Here is a 20994-nt window from a genome sequence, read left to right on the forward strand (position 1 = left end):
AGGACTTATGGCAGACAGTCCCCAAGGTCGAGGGAGCGGTTTCCACTTTAAACAAACGCACCACTATACCCATAGAGGATAGTTGTGCTTTCAAAGATCCTATGGATAAAAAATTAGAAGGTTTGCTTAAAAAGATGTTTGTTCAGCAGGGTTACCTTCTACAACCAATTTCATGCATTGTCCCTGTCGCTACAGCCGCATGTTTCTGGTTCGATGAGCTGATAAAGGCGGTCGACAGTGATTCTCCTCCTTATGAGGAGATTATGGACAGAATCAATGCTCTCAAATTGGCTAATTCTTTCACCCTAGACGCCACTTTGCAATTGGCTAGGTTAGCGGCTAAGAATTCTGGGTTTGCTATTGTGGCGCGCAGAGCGCTTTGGTTGAAATCTTGGTCGGCTGATGCGTCTTCCAAGAACAAGCTACTTAACATTCCTTTCAAGGGGAAAACGCTGTTTGGCCCTGACTTGAAAGAGATTATCTCGGATATCACTGGGGGTAAGGGCCACGCCCTTCCTCAGGATCGGCCTTTCAAGGCAAAAAATAAACCTAATTTTCGTCCCTTTCGTAGAAACGGACCAGCCCAAAGTGCTACGTCCTCTAAGCAAGAGGGTAATACTTCTCAAGCCAAGCCAGCTTGGAGACCAATGCAAGGCTGGAACAAGGGAAAGCAGGCCAAGAAACCTGCCACTGCTACCAAGACAGCATGAAATGTTGGCCCCCGATCCGGGATCGGATCTGGTGGGGGGCAGACTCTCTCTCTTCGCTCAGGCTTGGGCAAGAGATGTTCTGGATCCTTGGGCGCTAGAAATAGTCTCCCAAGGTTATCTTCTGGAATTCAAGGGACTTCCCCCAAGGGGGAGGTTCCACAGGTCTCAGTTGTCTTCAGACCACATAAAAAGACAGGCATTCTTACATTGTGTAGAAGACCTGTTAAAAATGGGAGTGATTCATCCCGTTCCATTAAGAGAACAAGGGATGGGGTTCTACTCCAATCTGTTTATAGTTCCCAAAAAAGAGGGAACGTTCAGACCAATCTTAGATCTCAAGATCTTAAACAAGTTTCTCAAGGTTCCATCGTTCAAGATGGAAACCATTCGAACTATTCTTCCTTCCATCCAGGAAGGTCAATTCATGACCACGGTGGATTTAAAGGATGCGTATCTACATATTCCTATCCACAAGGAACATCATCGGTTCCTGAGGTTCGCATTCCTGGACAAACATTACCAGTTCGTGGCGCTTCCTTTCGGATTAGCCACTGCTCCAAGGATTTTCACAAAGGTACTAGGGTCCCTTCTAGCTGTGCTAAGACCAAGGGGCATTGCTGTAGTACCTTACTTGGACGACATTCTGATTCAAGCGTCGTCCCTTCCTCAAGCAAAGGCTCACACGGACATTGTCCTGGCCTTTCTCAGATCTCACGGATGGAAAGTGAACGTGGAAAAGAGTTCTCTATCTCCGTCAACAAGGGTTCCCTTCTTGGGAACAATAATAGACTCCTTAGAAATGAGGATTTTTCTGACAGAGGCCAGAAAAACAAAACTTCTAGACTCTTGTCGGATACTCCATTCCGTTCCTCTTCCTTCCATAGCTCAGTGCATGGAAGTGATCGGGTTGATGGTAGCGGCAATGGACATAGTTCCTTTTGCACGCATTCATCTAAGACCATTACAACTGTGCATGCTCAGTCATTGGAATGGGGACTATACAGACTTGTCTCCGAAGATACAAGTAAATCAGAGGACCAGAGACTCACTCCGTTGGTGGCTGTCCCTGGACAACCTGTCACGAGGGATGACATTCCGCAGACCAGAGTGGGTCATTGTCACGACCGACGCCAGTCTGATGGGCTGGGGCGCGGTCTGGGGATCCCTGAAAGCTCAGGGTCTTTGATCTCGGGAAGAATCTCTTCTACCGATAAATATTCTGGAACTGAGAGCGATATTCAATGCTCTCAAGGCTTGGCCTCAGCTAGCGAGGGCCAAGTTCATACGGTTTCAATCAGACAACATGACAACTGTTGCGTACATCAACCATCAGGGGGGAACAAGGAGTTCCCTGGCGATGGAAGAAGTGACCAAAATCATTCTATGGGCGGAGTCTCACTCCTGCCACCTGTCTGCTATCCACATCCCAGGAGTGGAAAATTGGGAAGCGGATTTTCTGAGTCGTCAGACATTGCATCCGGGGGAGTGGGAACTCCATCCGGAAATCTTTGCCCAAGTCACTCAGCTGTGGGGCATTCCAGACATGGATCTGATGGCCTCTCGTCAGAACTTCAAAGTTCCTTGCTACGGGTCCAGATCCAGGGATCCCAAGGCGGCTCTAGTGGATGCACTAGTAGCACCTTGGACCTTCAAACTAGCTTATGTGTTCCCGCCGTTTCCTCTCATCCCCAGGCTGGTAGCCAGGATCAATCAGGAGAGGGCGTCGGTGATCTTGATAGCTCCTGCGTGGCCACGCAGGACTTGGTACGCAGATCTGGTGAATATGTCATCGGCTCCTCCTTGGAAGCTACCTTTGAGACGAGACCTTCTTGTTCAGGGTCCGTTCGAACATCCGAATCTGGTTTCACTCCAGCTGACTGCTTGGAGATTGAGCGCTTGATCTTATCGAAGCGAGGATTCTCAGATTCTGTTATCGATACTCTTGTTCAGGCCAGAAAGCCTGTAACTAGAAAGATTTACCACAAAATTTGGAAAAAATATATCTGTTGGTGTGAATCTAAAGGATTCCCTTGGGACAAGGTTAGGATTCCTAGGATTCTATCCTTCCTTCAAGAAGGATTGGAAAAAGGATTATCTGCAAGTTCCCTGAAGGGACAGATTTCTGCCTTGTCTGTGTTACTTCACAAAAAGCTGGCCGCTGTGCCAGATGTTCAAGCCTTTGTTCAGGCTCTGGTTAGAATTAAGCCTGTTTACAAACCTTTGACTCCTCCTTGAGTCTCAATTTAGTTCTTTCAGTTCTTCAGGGGGTTCCGTTTGAACCCTTGCATTCCGTTGATATTAAGTTATTATCTTGGAAAGTTTTGTTTTTAGTTGCAATTTCTTCTGCTAGAAGAGTTTCAGAATTATCTGCTCTGCAGTGTTCTCCTCCTTATCTGGTGTTCCATGCAGATAAGGTGGTTTTACGTACTAAACCTGGTTTTCTTCCAAAAGTTGTTTCTAACAAAAACATTAACCAGGAGATTATCGTACCTTCTCTGTGTCCGAAAATAGTTTCAAAGAAGGAACGTTTGTTGCACAATTTGGATGTTGTTCGCGCTCTAAAATTCTATTTAGATGCTACAAAGGATTTTAGACAAACATCTTCCTTGTTTGTTGTTTTTTCCGGTAAAAGGAGAGGTCAAAAAGCAACTTCTACCTCTCTCTCTTTTTGGATTAAAAGCATCATCAGATTGGCTTACGAGACTGCCGGACGGCAGCCTCCCCGAAAGAATCACAGCTCATTCCACTAGGGCTGTGGCTTCCACATGGGCCTTCAAGAACGAGGCTTCTGTTGATCAGATATGTAGGGCAGCGACTTGGTCTTCACTGCACACTTTTACCAAATTTTACAAGTTTGATACTTTTGCTTCTTCTGAGGCTATTTTTGGGAGAAAGGTTTTGCAAGCCGTGGTGCCTTCCATTTAGGTGACCTGATTTGCTCCCTCCCTTCATCCGTGTCCTAAAGCTTTGGTATTGGTTCCCACAAGTAAGGATGACGCCGTGGACCGGACACACCTATGTTGGAGAAAACAGAATTTATGTTTACCTGATAAATTACTTTCTCCAACGGTGTGTCCGGTCCACGGCCCGCCCTGGTTTTTTTAATCAGGTCTGATAATTTATTTTCTTTAACTACAGTCACCACGGTACCATATGGTTTCTCCTATGCAAATATTCCTCCTTAACGTCGGTCGAATGACTGGGGTAGGCAGAGCCTAGGAGGGATCATGTGACCAGCTTTGCTGGGCTCTTTGCCATTTCCTGTTGGGGAAGAGAATATCCCACAAGTAAGGATGACGCCGTGGACCGGACACACCGTTGGAGAAAGTAATTTATCAGGTAAACATAAATTCTGTTTTTAAGGCAGGTAAATATTTTTTAAATTATACTCCAGTCACCACTACACCCTTGGCTTCTCCTTTCTCGTTGGTCCTTGGTCGAATGACTGGAGGTGACGTAGAGGGGAGGAGCTATATAGCAACTCTGCTGGGTGAATCCTCTTGCACTTCCTGTAGGGGAGCAGTTAATATCCCACAAGTAATGATGACCCGTGGACTGATCACACTACAGAAGAAAGGAATTTATCAGGTAAGCATAAATTATGTTTTTTATGTTGTGTTTGTTAAAGATACGTTTCTTTTGTTCTATGTTAACATAATGTACTTTTTATGTCTTGCTTCCCTCCCCCAGAAAATGCAGAAGTTCAGTCTTCCTCAATCAGTGTTGCACAGAGAGAAAAAGTATTATTGCACGGCTTAGTTCATAATATTCTTCCTTATGTGGGCCATTCCGTGAAAACTCTTGTTCTTGCATACAGCTCTGCTGTCAGCAACAAAATGGTATATATTCTTGGTTCTATAGAGCATGAAATAATAGGCTTACAAGTCTGTTCATTTATATTTTATTCTCTTGACAGATTCGTCATATGCTTGCATTTTGTCCCAATTTGGAACATTTGGATCTTACTCAGACAGATATTACAGACTCTGCATTTGATGGGTAAGGTTAACTAAGCAATATGATTCCATAACTTACTGAATCAAGTTTAAAAAATAATTTAAATACATTCTAGAAAGCACTTACAAGTTGATAACTGCCATAAAGCAGAGCAGCAGGAGCACACTACTTAAGGTACTACCTATCCCATAGACTACTGTGTGTCTGATTGTGTGTATCATCTGTCTTGCTTGAGGGGGCTATTAATAACACAGCTTACAGATCACCTTGTGTAAGGACTGATTCATTTCTGTCTTATGTAAATCCTCAGTTTTCTAACCACAAAATGATGCACACTACTTCCTACTCATCATGCAAAGGAAAAAAAGCTTGAAACTGTTTTCATTTCTTAACTCCTTTTACTTTATTTTGTTAAATTATTTTATTTCCAATGGCATGGAGAGTCCACAAATCCATTCAATTACTATTGGGAATTCAACTCCTGGCCGCCAGGAGGAGGCAAAGAACACCCCAACAAAGCTTTAAGTATCGCTCCCACTTCCCATAATCCCCAGTCATTCTTTGCCTTTGTACATCATGGAGGTTTGCGAGATGGTGTCTGAAGAAAATACTTTAATAGGTAGTTTCCCTGCAAGCAAGGATTGGGGCAATGCTGTGTCCATGTTATCCTCTTTAGTAAGAGTTGTTGGAGGTCAGCGGGGTAGTCCTTGCTTTTCCTTCAACAATTTATGCTAACCCCTATATAGAAAAACAGGGTTGGTTACTTTTCTTTTCAGGTCCCTGTTAGATGTTGTCTGAATCTGTCAGACCTGAGAGGCTGTGCCTACCCTGCCGCTGATCTCCACAGGTAATTGCTCTTTCCTTTCTAGGTGAGAAGGCTATATCACTTTGGGCGTTAAAATCCCTCTTTGTTGGAGTCAGGGGACAATGTACATATATCTCATGTTTGGGATATTATTTTGGGCAGAAAAAGCAGGGTACTGAGCTGCTATTTTCTCTTGTAAGGTGTATCCAGTCCACAGATCATCCATTACTTGTGGGATATTCTCCTTCCCAACAGGAAGCTGCAAGAGGATCACCCACAGCAGAGCTGTCTATATAGCTCCTCCCCTAACTGCCACCTCAAGTCATTCTCTTGCAGCTCTCGACAAGGGAAGTCGCATAGAGAGATGTGGTGACTTAGTGTAGTTTATCTTCAATCAAAACTTTGTTATTTTTAAATGGTACCGGAGTTGTACTGTTTTTTTACCTCAGGCAGAAATTAGAAGAAGTGTTTTGCCTGAGGTTTTTGATGATCTTAGCAGGTTGTAACTAAGATCCACTGCTGTTCTCACACATAACTGAAGAGTATGGGAAAAACTTCAGCTGGGAGAACGGCCTGCAGATTCAACTGCCTTGAGGTATGTTCAGTATATTTTTTTTCTAGAGAGATAATAAGTCTAGAAAATGCTGACAGTGCCTGATATATTTGAGGTAAGCCTGATTGCAGTGATATAATAACGACTGGCATCATGCTTGCAGTAAAGGGTAATTTTCATGTTAATTGCTCTAATAACTTAGTATGTGAAACGTTTACATGTATTATAAGGAACGTTTTTTACTAAGGGTGATAAATCTTTATTTGGGGCCTAGTTTTTCCACATGGCTGTTATTTGACTCCTAGGAGTAGTTTTTTAGGCCCTCTGACTTTCAGTGCATGTTGGGAGGGGCCTATTTTCGCGCTCTAATTGCGCTGTAACTTTTCAACTCTGAGACATCCAGCTTCCCTGAAGGAGTCCCCTGAAATATTGGACCTCTCTAAAGGGTTTTTGTGCCTACAAAAGTCGTTTTATGGGAAGGTAGGAGCCACAGTAGAGATGTGGCAGTTTGCCTGTGACTGTTATAACGGTTTTACCGTTTTTTGGCTTCGTTTTTGAGCCTGAGGGGTTAATCATCCATTTGCAAGTGGGTGCAATGCTATTTTACCCTAGTACATACACTGTTAAAATTTCATAGTTAACTGCTTTTTTCACTGTTTTGCAGTTTTTGTGTTTGTTTTTCTCTTAAAGGCACAGTACCGTTTTTTATATTCTGCTTTTACACATTAATTAAAGTGTTTTCAAAGCTTGCTGGTCTCATTACTAGTCTGTTAAACATGTCTGACATAGAGGAAACTCCTTGTTCATTATGGTTAGAAGCCATTGTGGAACCCCCTCTTAGAATGTGTACCAAATGCACTGATCTTACTATAAGTTATAAAGATCATGTTCTGGCTTTAAAAGATTTATCACCAGAGGAAACTGACAAGGGGGAAGTTATGCCGACTAACTCTCCCCACGTGTCAGAACCTGTGACTCCCGCTCAAGGGACGCCTGCTCAAGAGGCGCCAAGTACATCTAGCGCGCCCATAGCGTTTACCTTACAAGACATGGCGGCAGTTATGGATAATACCCTTACAGTGGTATTGTCCAAACTACCAGGGTTACAAGGAAAGCGAGACAGCTCTGGGGCTAGGAAAAATACAGAGCACTCTGACGCTTTAGTAGCTATGTCTGATATCCCCTCACAATATGCAGAAGCTGAGGAAGGAGAGCTTCTATCTGTGGGTGATTTTTCTAACTCAGGGAAGATAATTCAACCTGATTCTGATATGTCTACATTTAAATTTAAGCTTGAACACCTCCGCGTGTTGCTCAGGGAGGTTTTAGCTGCTCTGAATGACTGTGACACCATTATGGTCCCAGAGAAATTGTGTAGATTGGATAAATACTATGCAGTGCCTGTTTACACTGATGTTTTTCCAATACCTAAGAGGTTTTCAGAAATTATTACTAAGGAATGGGATAGACCAGGTGTACCGTTCTCTCCCCCTCCTGTTTTTAAAAAGATGTTTCCCATAGATGCCGCTACACAGGACTTATGGCAAACGGTCCCTAAGGTGGAGGGAGCAGTCTCTACCCTAGCTAAGCGTACAACTATCCCAGTCAAGGACAGTTGTGCTTTCCTAGATCCAATGGATAAAAAATTAGAGGGTTACCTTAAGAAAATGTTTATTCGACAGGGTTTTATTCTCCAGCCCCTTGCATGCATTGTCCCTGTCACTGCTGCTGCGGCCTTATGGTTTGAGTCTCTGGAAGAGGCTCTACAGGTAGAAACCCCATTGGATGATATACTTGACAAGCTTAAAGCTCTTAAGCTAGCCAATTCATTTGTTTCTGACTCCGTTGTTCATTTAACCAAACTAATGGCTAAGAACTCAGGTTTTGCTATTCAAGCGCGTAGGGCGTTATGGCTTAAATCCTGGTCAGCTGACGTTACTTCAAAGTCTAAGCTTCTCAACATTCCCTTCAAGGGGCAGACGCTATTCGGGCCCGGACTGAAGGAGATAATTTCTGATATTACTGGAGGAAAAGGTCACGCCCTTCCTCAGGATAGGTCCAACAAATTAAGGACCAAACAGACTAATTTTCGTGCCTTTCGAAACTTCAAGAGTGGCGCAGCTTCAACTTCCTCTAATACAAAACAAGAGGGAAATTTTGCCCAGTCCAAGCCGGTCTGGAGACCTAACCAGGCTTGGAACAAAGGAAAGCAGGCCAAAAAGCTTGCTGCTGCCTCTAAGACAGCATGAAAGATAAGCCCCCGATCCGGTAACTGATCTAGTAGGGGGCAGACTTTCTCTCTTCGCCCAGGCTTGGGCAAGAGATGTCCAGGATCCCTGGGCGTTGGAAATTGTGCCCCAGGGATATCTTCTGGACTTCAAAGCTTCTTCCCCAAAAGGTAGATTTCATCTCTCACAATTATCTGCAAACCAGATAAAGAGAGAGGCATTCTTACATTGTGTTCAAGACCTAGTTATGGGAGTGATCCACCCAGTTCCAAAGGAGGAACAGGGGCAAGGCTTCTATTCAAATCTGTTTGTGGTTCCCAAGAAAGAGGGAACATTCAGACCAATCTTAGATCTCAAGATCCTAAACAAATTTCTCAGGGTTCCATCCTTCAAGATGGAGACTATTCGAACCAGCCTACCTATGATCCAGGAGGGTCAATATATGACTACCGTGGACTTAAAGGATGCTTATCTTCACATTCCGATACACAGAGATCATCATCGGTTTCTCAGGTTCGCCTTCCTAGACAGGCATTACCAGTTTGTGGCTCTTCCCTTTGGGTTAGCTACGGCACCAAGAATCTTTACGAAGGTTCTGGGGTCACTCCTGGCGGTCCTAAGGCCGCGGGGTATAGCAGTAGCCCCTTACCTAGACGACATTCTGATACAGGCGTCGAATTTTCAAATCGCCAGGTCCCATATGGACATTGTTCTGGCATTCCTGAGGTCTCATGGGTGGAAAGTAAGCGAAGAAAACAAGAAACAAGAGTTTCCTTCCTAGGAACTCAAATAGATTCTGTAGAAATGAAGATTTACCTGACAGAGGCCAGGTTGTCAAAACTTCTAAATTCCTGCCGTGTTCTTTATTCTACTTCTCGCCCTTCAGTGGCTCAGTGTATGGAAGTAATCGGCTTAATGGTAGCGGCAATGGACATAGTGCCGTTTGCCCCCCTACATCTCAGACCGCTGCAACTCTGCATGCTCAGTCTGGAATGGGGATTACACAGATTTGTCCCCTCTACTAAATCTGGATCAAGAGACCAGGGATTCTCTTCTCTGGTGGCTATCTCGGGTCCATCTGTCCAAAGGTATGACCTTCCGCAGGCCAGATTGGACAATAGTTACAACAGATGCCAGCCTTCTGGGCTGGGGTGCAGTCTGGAACTCCCTGAAGGCTCATGGACTCAGGAGGCACTCCTTCCGATAAACATTCTGGAACTAAGAGCGATATTCAATGCTCTTCAGGCTTGGCCTCAGCTTGCTGCTGTCAGGTTCATCAGATTTCAGTCGGACAACATCACGACTGTAGATTACATCAACCATCAAGGGGGGAACAAGGAGTTCCCTAGCAATGTTGGAGGTTTCAAAGATAATTCTATGGGCAGGGGTTCACTCTTGCCATCTATCAGCTATCCATATCCCAGGAGTAGAGAACTGGGAGGCGGATTTTCTGTTGAACAGATTTGTAAGGCGGCGACTTGGTCTTCGCTTCATACTTTTTCTAAATTCTATAAATTTGATACTTTTGCTTCTTCGGAGGCTATTTTTGGGAGAAAGGTCTTACAGGCAGTGGTGCCTTCCGTTTAAGCGCCTGCCTTGTCCCTCCCTTCATCCGTGTCCTATAGCTTTGGTATTGGTATCCCACAAGTAATGGATGATCCGTGGACTGGATACACCTTACAAGAGAAAACAAAATGTATGCTTACCTGATAAATTTATTTCTCCTGTTAAGTGTAGTCAGTCCACGGGTCATCCATTACTTATGGGATTATATCTCCTCCCTAACAGTAAGTGCAAGAGGATCACCCAAGCAGAGCTGCTATATAGCTCCTCCCCTCTACGTCATACCCAGTCATTCTCTTGCACCTAACTAATAGATAGGACGTGTGAGAGGACTGTGGTTGTTAAACTTAGTTTTTATTTCTTCAATCAAAAGTTTATTTTAAACAGCACCGGAGTGTGTTGTTTTTTCTCAGGCAGCATTAGAAGAAGAATCTACCTGAGTTTGTGTATGATCTTAGCGGTCGTAACTAAGATCCATTTGCTGTTCTCGGCCATTCTGAGGAGTGAGGTAACTTCAGAACAGGGGACAGCAGGCAGGGTTCACCTGCAAGGAGGTATGTTGCAGTATATTATTTTCTAAGGAATGGAATTGACTGAGAAAATACTGCTAATACCGATGTAATGTAAGTGCAGCCTTAAATGCAGTAGTAGCGACTGGTATCAGGCTGATATGTATGTATGTTTACACTGAGGTATTTCTAGGGAATGGAACTTCACTAAGAAAATACTGTATACATTTAAGTTATATTTGAGCCTCCACTGCAGTGAAAGCGACTAGCAGCAGGCTTATTAATAACATTTCATAATTTTATTTTTAAACGTTTACTGGCATGTTAATCGTTTTTTTCTGAGGTACTGGTGATAAAACTTTATGGGCATTATTTTTACCACATGGCTGTCGTTTGTTTATGAATAAAATCAGTTTACTGAGCTTCCCCACTGTTGTATTAAGAGTGGGAGGGGCCTATTTTAGCGCTTTATTGCGCAGTTAAAATTCAGTCACAGTCTTCCTATTTCTTCCTCCATGATCCAGGACGTCTCTACAGAGCCCAGGGGTCTCCAAAACTAGTTTTGAGGGAGGTAATCACTCACAGCAGACCTGTGAGACTGTGTTTTGACTGTGATAAAAATCATCCATTTGCTGGTGGGAGCAATCCTTTGCTAACTTAATGCATTTACTGTGAAAATTTGGTTGCTATAACTAATTTGGTTCATTGTTATTTCAACTGTGACAGTTTTTTGTGCTTCTTAAAGGCACAGTAACGTTTTTTTATATTGCTTGTAAATTTATTTGAAAAGTATTTTCCAAGCTTGCTAGTCTCATTGCTAGTTTGTTTAAACATGTCTGACACAGATGAATCTCTTTGTGCAATATGTTTAAAGGCCAATGTGGAGCCCAATAGAAATTTGTGTACTAATTGCATTGATGCTACTTTAAATAAAAGCCAATCTGTACATGTAAAGAAAATTTCACCAGACAACGAGGGGGAAGTTATGCCGACTAACTCTCCTCACGTGTCAGTACCTTCGCCTCCCGCTCAGGAGGTGCGTGATATTGTGGCGCCAAGTACATCAGGGCGGCCCATACAAATCACTTTGCAAGACATGGCTAATGTTATGACTGAAGTACTATCTAAATTGCCAGAATTTAGGGGTAAACGCGATCACTCTGGGGTAAGAACAGAGTGCGCTGATAATAATAGAGCCATGTCTGATACTGCGTCACAATTTGCAGAACATGAGGACGGAGAGCTTCATTCTGTGGGTGACGGATCTGATCCAAGTAAACTGGACTCAGACATTTCAAATTTTAAATTTAAGCTTGAGAACCTCCGTGTATTACTAGGAGAGGTATTAGCGGCTCTGAATGATTGTAACACGGTTGCAATTCCAGAGAAAATATGTAGGCTGGATAAATATTTTGCGGTACCGACGTGTACTGACGTTTTTCCTATACCTAAAAGGCTTACAGAAATTGTTAACAAGGAGTGGGATAGACCCGGTGTGCCTTTTTCACCCCCTTTTTCACCCCCTCCTATATTTAGAAAAATGTTTCCAATAGACGCCACCACACGGGACTTATGGCAGACGGTCCCTAAGGTGGAGGGAGCAGTTTCTACTCTGGCTAAGCGCACCACTATCCCGGTGGAGGATAGCTGTGCTTTTTCAGATCCAATGGATAAAAAGTTAGAGGGTTACCTTAAGAAAATGTTTGTTCAACAAGGTTTTATATTACAACCCCTTGCATGCATTGTGCCTGTCACGGCTGCGGCGGCATTCTGGTTTGAGTCTCTGGAAGAGACCATTGGCTCAGCTCCATTGGATGAGATTATAGACAAGCTTAGAGTCCTTAAGCTAGCTAATTCATTTATTTCTGATGCCGTAGTACACTTAACTAAGCTTACGGCTAAGAACTCCGGATTCGCCATTCAAGCGTGCAGAGCGCTGTGGCTTAAATCCTGGTCAGCCGATGTGACTTCTAAATCTAAATTGCTTAACATACCTTTCAAAGGGCAGACATTATTCGGGCCCGGTTTGAAAGAAATTATCGCTGACATTACTGGAGGTAAGGGCCATGCCCTGCCTCAAGACAGAGCCAAACCAAGGGCTAAACAGTCTAATTTTCGTGCCTTTCGTAACTTCAAGGCAGGAGCAGCATCAACTTCCTCCGCTCCAAAACAGGAAGGAACTGTTGCTCGCTACAGACAGGGCTGGAAACCTAACCAGCCAGAAAGCCTGCTGCTGCCCCTAAGACAGCATGAAGTGAGGGCCCCCGATCCGGAAACGGATCTAGTGGGGGGCAGACTTTCTCTCTTCGCCCAGGCTTGGGCAAGAGATGTCCAGGATCCCTGGGCATTAGAGATCATTTCTCAGGGATATCTTCTGGACTTCAAATCTTCTCCTCCAAAAGGGAGATTTCATCTTTCAAGGTTGTCAGCAAACCAAATAAAGAAAGAGGCGTTTCTACGCTGTGTACAAGACCTTTTACTAATGGGAGTGATCCACCCGGTTCCGCGGTCGGAACACGGACAAGGGTTTTACTCAAATCTGTTTGTGGTTCCCAAAAAAGAGGGAACCTTCAGACCAATCTTGGACTTAAAGATCCTAAACAAATTCCTAAGAGTTCCATCGTTCAAAATGGAAACTATTCGGACAATCTTACCTATGATCCAAAAGGGTCAGTACATGACCACAGTGGATTTAAAGGATGCCTACCTTCACATTCCGATTCACAAGGATCATTATCGGTACCTAAGGTTTGCCTTCCTAAACAGGCATTACCAGTTTGTAGCTCTTCCCTTCGGGTTAGCTACGGCTCCAAGAATCTTTACAAAGGTTCTGGGCTCTCTTCTGGCGGTACTAAGACCGCAAGGAATATCGGTAGCTCCGTACTTAGACGACATTCTGATACAAGCGTCAAGTTTCCAAACTGCCAAGTCTCATACAGAGTTAGTTCTGGCATTTCTAAGGTCGCATGGGTGGAAGGTGAACGTAGAAAAGAGTTCTCTATTGCCACTCACAAGAGTTCCCTTCTTGGGGACTCTTATAGATTCTGTAGAAATGAAAATATACCTGACAGAGGACAGGTTAACAAAACTTCTAAATGCTTGCCGTGTCCTTCATTCCATTCAACACCCGTCAGTGGCTCAATGCATGGAGGTAATCGGCTTAATGGTAGCGGCAATGGACATAGTACCTTTTGCACGCCTGCATCTCAGACCACTGCAATTGTGCATGCTAAGTCAGTGGAATGGGGGTTACTCAGATTTGTCCCCTATGCTGAATCTGGATCAAGAGACCAGAGATTCTCTTCTATGGTGGCTTTCTCGGCCACATCTGTCCAGGGGGATGCCCTTCAGCAGGCCAGATTGGACGATTGTAACAACAGACGCCAGCCTGCTAGGTTGGGGCGCTGTCTGGAATTCCCTGAAGGCTCAGGGATCATGGACTCAGGAGGAGAGACTACTTCCAATAAACATTCTGGAATTAAGAGCAGTTTTCAATGCCCTTCTGGCTTGGCCTCAGTTAGCAACTCTGAGGTTCATCAGGTTTCAGTCGGACAACATCACGACTGTGGCTTACATCAACCATCAGGGAGGGACAAGGAGTTCCCTAGCGATGATGGAAGTCTCAAAGATAATTCGCTGGGCAGAGTCTCACTCTTGCCACCTGTCAGCGATCCACATCCCAGGCGTGGAGAACTGGGAGGCGGATTTCCTAAGTCGCCAGACTTTTCATCCGGGGGAGTGGGAACTTCATCCGGAGGTGTTTGCCCAACTGCTTCGGCGTTGGGGCAAACCACATCTGGATCTCATGGCGTCTCGCCAGAACGCCAAGCTTCCTTGTTACGGATCCAGGTCCAGGGACCCGGGAGCGGTACTGATAGATGCTCTGACAGCACCTTGGGTCTTCAACATGGCTTATGTGTTTCCACCCTTCCCAATGCTTCCTCGATTGATTGCCAGGATCAAACAGGAGAGAGCATCGGTGATTCTAATAGCGCCTGCGTGGCCACGCAGGACCTGGTATGCAGATCTAGTGGACATGTCGTCCTGTCCACCATGGTCTCTGCCTCTGAGACAGGACCTTCTGATTCAGGGTCCTTTCAAACATCCAAATCTAATTTCTCTGAGGCTGACTGCATGGAGATTGAACGCTTGATTCTATCAAAGCGGGGATTCTCGGAGTCAGTGATTGATACCTTAATACAGGCTAGGAAACCTGTTACCAGGAAAATTTACCATAAAATATGGCGTAAATACTTGCATTGGTGCGAATCCAAGAGTTACTCATGGAGTAAGGTTAGGATTCCTAGGATATTGTCTTTTCTACAAGAAGGTTTAGAAAAGGGTTTATCTGCTAGTTCGTTAAAGGGACAGATCTCAGCTCTGTCTATCCTTTTACACAAACGTCTGTCAGAAGTTCCAGACGTTCAGGCTTTTTGTCAGGCTTTGGCCAGGATTAAGCCTGTGTTTAAAACTGTTGCTCCGCCGTGGAGCTTAAACTTAGTTCTTAACGTTTTGCAGGGTGTTCCGTTTGAACCCCTTCATTCCATTGATATCAAGCTGTTATCTTGGAAAGTTCTGTTTTTAATGGCTATTTTCTCGGCTCGAAGAGTCTCTGAGTTATCGGCCTTACATTGTGATTCTCCTTATCTGATTTTTCATTCAGACAAGGTAGTTCTGCGTACTAAACCTGGGTTCTTACCTAAGGTAGTCACTAACAGGAATATCAATCAAGAGATTGTTGTTCCATCATTGTGCCCTAACCCTTCTTCAAAGAAGGAACGACTTCTGCACAATCTGGACGTCGTCCGTGCCCTGAAATTTTATTTGCAGGCAACTAAAGATTTTCGCCAAACTTCTTCCCTGTTTGTCGTTTATTCTGGACAGAGGAGAGGTCAAAAAGCTTCGGCTACCTCTCTTTCTTTCTGGCTTCGTAGCATAATACGTTTAGCCTATGAGACTGCTGGACAGCAGCCTCCTGAAAGAATTACAGCTCATTCTACTAGAGCTGTGGCTTCCACTTGGGCCTTTAAAAATGAGGCCTCTGTTGAACAGATTTGCAAGGCTGCAACTTGGTCTTCACTTCACACCTTTTCCAAATTTTACAAATTTGACACTTTTGCTTCTTCGAAGGCTGTTTTTATATGAGAGGTTCTACAGGCAGTGGTTCCTTCTGTGTAAAGATCCTGCCTGTCCCTCCCGTCATCCGTGTACTTTTAGCTTTGGTATTGGTATCCCATAAGTAATGGATGACCCGTGGACTGACTACACTTAACAGGAGAAAACATAATTTATGCTTACCTGATAAAATTCCTTTCTCCTGTAGTGTAGTCAGTCCCCGGCCCGCCCTGTTTTTACGTCCGGTCTAAATTTTAAATTAAACTCCAGTCACCACTGCACCCTATAGTTTCTCCTTTCTCGTTTGGTTTCGGTCGAATGACTGGGTATGACGTAGAGGGGAGGAGCTATATAGCAGCTCTGCTTGGGTGATCCTCTTGCACTTCCTGTTAGGGTGGAGATATAATCCCATAATTAATGGATGACCCGTGGACTGACTACACTACAGGAGAATGGAATTTATCAGGTAAGCATAAATTATGTTTTATCTTGTGGTGTATCCAGTCCACGGCCCGCCCTGTCATTTTAAGGCAGGTGTTTTTTATTTTTAAACTATAGTCACCACTGCACCCTATAGTTTCTCCTTTCTCTTGCTTGTCTTCGGTCGAATGACTGGGGGTTGGCAGTTAGGGGAGGAGCTATATAGACAGCTCTGCTGTGGGTGATCCTCTTGCAACTTCCTGTTGGGAAGGAGAATATCCCACAAGTAATGGATGATCCGTGGACTGGATACACCACAAGAGAAATAAATTTATCAGGTAAGCATAAATTTTGTTTTTTCAAATTGCAAGAAACAGTATCGTTCTTATGTGAAAAATTTGTTAAAAACATATTTTTTCTTTACTCCCTCTACGGCACTGGCAGTTTGGGAGTCTGTTAAAATGGCCACAAAATTCTCCTAACAATTTTATGGCCACATGCAGTGCCCTGCGTTTTACCTTCACACTACACTAGGGGTTATGATGCATTCTATATTTTTACATAAGATAACAGCATACTAGAGGCACTGCTATTCTGAAAGGTTTCTCCACGTTCCTGAAAATCTCAGTTTCAGATGGAATTGGTACCTTAGGCATTCCCTATATTTACAAGATAGACGTATCAGCTAAGAGGCTGGACGTCATTCTTTAGGGCCAGCATTGGTAGTATAATGGCTAGCTGAACTACCTTGCAAGCAGAAGGTTTGTGGTTTGAATCCAGCTACTGCTCCTTGAATGTGCACTCAAACGTTGTTTGTTTAAGGGGTACGTCACTACGAGAACTTCAATACCCTTAGAGGATGGTCCTTCGGACACTCACCAGGGTATACAATGGCAACCAACTGTGTACTTTGCTACCGTCACTGGTGTGACAGCGTTTTGGTTTGATACGTTGTCTAAGGCTATTAGTCAGTAGATTTTCTGGATAAAATCCAAGACTGGATACAGTTTTCAGTTGACTAATTCCTTTATTTCAATTTCTTCCTTCCAGTTCTCAAGCGGGGAGTATAGGGGGCTCTGTTCCAGTTCTGGGAACCTTATGGTTAGAGCCTTGTTTTACGGATACGTGTTCTAGGATGCTGGTGAACACATACCCTGCTGTTGAATCAGACGGCATGGGGGGCATGCCCCGGTCTGGGATTGGATCTTGTAGGGGTTACACTGCGTAGGAGCCCTCTCAGACCTGGGAGTTGTTGGCCCAGTCCTAATACTGGTATCGGATATAGGGTTGTTCCTAAAAAATGGGAAATTTTCAGACCATTTTGTAAGAAGAGTGTTATCCTTCAAGATGGAAACTATTAATTTGTTCCATTTTTCCCTTGGTCTTGGAAGGTCGACTTATGTCAATTATGAAAGGGTCAAGTGCTCTCATGTGCCGTTCATGAGACTCGTCTCAAGTTCTGGGGTTTACCTTTTTTTGGGTAAACACTTCCCATTCGTGGTCCTTCTTTTCGGGCATGCCTTGGTCCCAAGTTTTTTCGGAGACTCTGGCATCGCTGTTAGCGGTGCTTCAGTTACGGGGCTTGGCAATGGCACCCTATCTGGCTAATATCACTAGTTCAGGGGTTGTCTTTACAGCAAGCAAGATTTACACGAACATGGTGTTCTACCTCCTGTGAGCTCATGGGTGGAGGAAAGTGTTCCTTGGTCCAAAGCACAAGGGTTACTTTCTTGGGAATCATGATGAATTCCATATCACTGAGGATTTTTCTAACTGAGGTCAGGAAATCAATGTAATTCTGGTCTAGTCCCTCAGTCCACCTCTCGGCCTTCGGTGACCCAGTATGTAGAGGTATTCGGGCTGGTGGTGTTGACAACGGACATTAACCGGACAGTTGGCTCAGCATGTTAAGGCACTGTGGCTGAGTTCTGTAACAACCTGAGGGTTGAGGGTTCATTCCCCGGTGAGGTCCATTCAACCTTTTATCCTTATAAGGTCAATAATCTGTGCAGCACCTTGTCACTTAAATTTTTATTGGTTAGTTCCACTCAGCCCTATGCAGTTTAGCATACTTGGACAATGGAATGGAGATTATGTAAACTTGTCTTTTCATGTTCCCCTATCTCAGGGAACGTGATTTTGCAGAGTATGGAGTCTGTTCTTTTTATAAGACTTCCTGCAACTGAAAGTGAGCTTCGAGGCCCTTCTGGTCTGGCCTCCGTTGGTTTCGGCCCAGTTTCCTTCTCGCTATCTGTCAGTGTTCCGTATCCCTGGGGTGGATTTTTGAGAAGCGGATTTTCTGAATGATCATCATTTCATCCGGGTGAGTGGGAACTCCATACGGGAGTTTTCTCCATCCTGATTTTCTACTGGGGTCGGCCGGAGTTGGATCTCATAGCATCTTGTCAGACTGCCTGGCTTTTGAGATGCAGGTCTAGGTTTGGGGCCACCAGTCCGAGGTGATAACTACCTTGACAGTTCTTTAGTCCTTCGGTCTAGCATGTCTGTTTCCCCCGTTCGCGCTTCTTTGCTGGGTGATTGTTCCAATCAAATAGGAGTCATCATCAGTGCTTCTCCTCGCTTCTGCGTCGTCTCGCAGGATTTGGTATACCGATCTGGTTAATGTCATCTATACATTCTTGGATACTACTGTTGCGGAGGGACCTTTTTTATTCAGGGTCCTTTCACCCAAGTCTAGTTTCTCTGGCTATTTGCTTGGGGATTGGACGCTTGATCCTGTTTAAGGTTTCTTAAATTTAGTCATAGTTACCTTAATTCAGGCATGTAAGCCTGTCATTAGAATGATTTCCCATGAGATGGGGCATAAAGGTCGGTCTTGGTGTGAATCCAGGGTTCCTAATGGAGGAAGGACAGGATTCCCAGGATTTTGTTTTTTCTTAAAGGGTTTTCTTTTACAAGATATGACGAGTCCACGGATTCATCCTTACTTACTGGTCAGCAGGAGGAGGCAAAGAGCTCCACAGCAGAGCTGCATAAATAGCTCCTCCCTTCCCCCCCTCAACCCGTCATTCTTTTTGCCTGTGTTAGTGATAGGAAGAGGTAAAGTGAGGTGTTTAGATTCTTCAATCAAGAATTTTTTATTTTTAAATGGTACCAATGTGTACTATTTTACTATAGAGCAGCCTCTGAAGTTATAGCCTCCTGGCTATGGGAACTGGTGGGGTTTTAGCCTTGCTGCGCCTCCCATTATTGTGCTGCTCTGATGTGCTGGTCTTAGAGAATTTTAACTAAGACCCCTCTATCTTCACAGGACCTCAGGAGGAAGAGTGGACCTCTTGACACTGAGTTTTCATGCTGTTCCTCAGCATGCAGGTAGGTGCAGTTCTTTATTTCTGGGGCTCTGCAGCATATCCCAGAACTGACTGTACTTTTTTTTTTTTTTTTCTCAGGGCTATGTGCTTAAGGGCTTCCCTGCTGCAATATGTTAATCCTCATCTAATTGCAATATAATGAGCTCTGACATAAGTTTATTCCCCAAACATTCTGAAACAAGTAAGAGACTAGAAACGTTGGGGTATTAGGGTGATAGACACTGTATGTTAATATGTTGGGCAGTTCTGGTTTATGGTGGCAGTATGAACACTTAGCTAGATCTTATATGGCTGACGCTGGGGACATTACCGGAGGTTATGTTTAAACGTTGTAATATGACTCTGGTAAATGGCGGTTCACAGTTTATTTCTCTTGTTAAGTGTGTTCAGTCCACGGGTCATCCATTACTTATGGGATATATTCTCCTTCCCAACAGGAAGTTGCAAGAGGATCACCCAAGCAGAGCTGCTATATAGCTCCTCCCCTCACATGTCATATCCAGTCATTCTCTTGCAACCCTCAACAAAGGAGGAGGTCGCGAGAGGAGCTGGAGTTTTTACTTAATTATTCTTCAATCAAAAGTTTATTTTAAATGGCACCGGAGTGTGCTGTTTTTCTATCTCAGGCAGTATTTGGAAGAAGAAACTGCCTGCGTTTTCTATGATCTTAGCAGGCGTAACTAAGATCCACTGGCTGTTCTCGACATTCTGAGGAGTGGGGTAACTTCAGAAAATGGGAATAGCATGCGGGGTCTCCCGCAAATGAGGTATGTGCAGTACAATATTTTCTGGGAATGGAATTGACTATGAAAACACTGCTGTTACCCGTATGATGTAAGTACAGCCTTAAATGCAGTAGTAGTGACTGGTATCAGGCTGATAAATGTATGCACAGTAGAGTTATTTTCTAGGGACTAGAATTTGACTGAAAAAATACTGTTAATACTGATATAATGTGTGAGCCTTAACTGCAGTAGAAGCGACTGGTAGCAGGCTTAGTAATAACTTTGCACAGCATCTGAAATGTTGTTTTTTAAAACGTTTACTGGCATGTTAATCGTTTTGTGAGGTACTTTGGTGATAAATCTTTTTTGGGCATGATTTTTTTCCACACGGCTAACGTATATTTCTGCATAGAAACCGTTATATCAGGTCTCCCACTGTTGTAATAGGAGTGGGAGGGACCTTTTTTAGCGCCTTGTTGCGCAGTTAATATTCTAGCACAGTCTTCCTGCTTCTTCCTCTTTGATCCAGGACGTCTCTAGAGAGCTCAGGGATCTTCAAAATTCGTTTTTGAGGGAGGTAATCAGTCACAGCAGACCTGTGACAGTGTGTTTGACTGTGATAAAAGCGTTAAATCTTAATTTGATATCCGTTTTGGGTACTGAGGGGTTAATCATCCTGTTGCTAATGGGTGCAATCCTCTGCTAATTAATACATTTAAAGAATTGTTGACTATAACTGAACTAGTTCTTTGTTATTCAATTGTGTTTTTTTTAAAAAAGCGCTGCAGCGTTTTTTATATTGCTTGTAAACTTATTGAAGTAATTTCCAAGCTTGCTAGCTTCATTGCTAGTCTGTTTAAACATGTCTGATACAGAGGAATCTGCTTGTTCATTATGTTTAAAAGCCGATGTGGAGCCCAATAGAAATGTGTACCAATTGTATTTATATTACTTAGAATAAAAGTCAATCTGTACCGATAAAGAAATTATCACCAGACAACGAGGGGGAAGTTATGCCGTCTAACTCTCCTCACGTGTCAGTACCTTCGTCTCCCGCTCGGGAGGTGCGTAAGATTG

At 43.9% G+C, this 20994-nt stretch overlaps 1 protein-coding gene across 1 annotated transcript in view; it reads left to right on the forward strand.

The window, feature by feature from the left end:
* The window catches only part of FBXL5 (F-box and leucine rich repeat protein 5), a 257885-nt gene that overhangs the window by 112739 nt on the left and 124152 nt on the right, over window positions 1-20994 (forward strand). The window contains 2 exon segments of the mRNA XM_053704125.1: window positions 4401-4549; window positions 4627-4709. Of these exon segments, the coding sequence (XP_053560100.1) occupies window positions 4401-4549; window positions 4627-4709 (232 nt within the window).

This window comes from Bombina bombina, chromosome 2 (assembly GCF_027579735.1).
Source record: "Bombina bombina isolate aBomBom1 chromosome 2, aBomBom1.pri, whole genome shotgun sequence".
Classification (NCBI taxonomy): domain Eukaryota; kingdom Metazoa; phylum Chordata; class Amphibia; order Anura; family Bombinatoridae; genus Bombina; species Bombina bombina.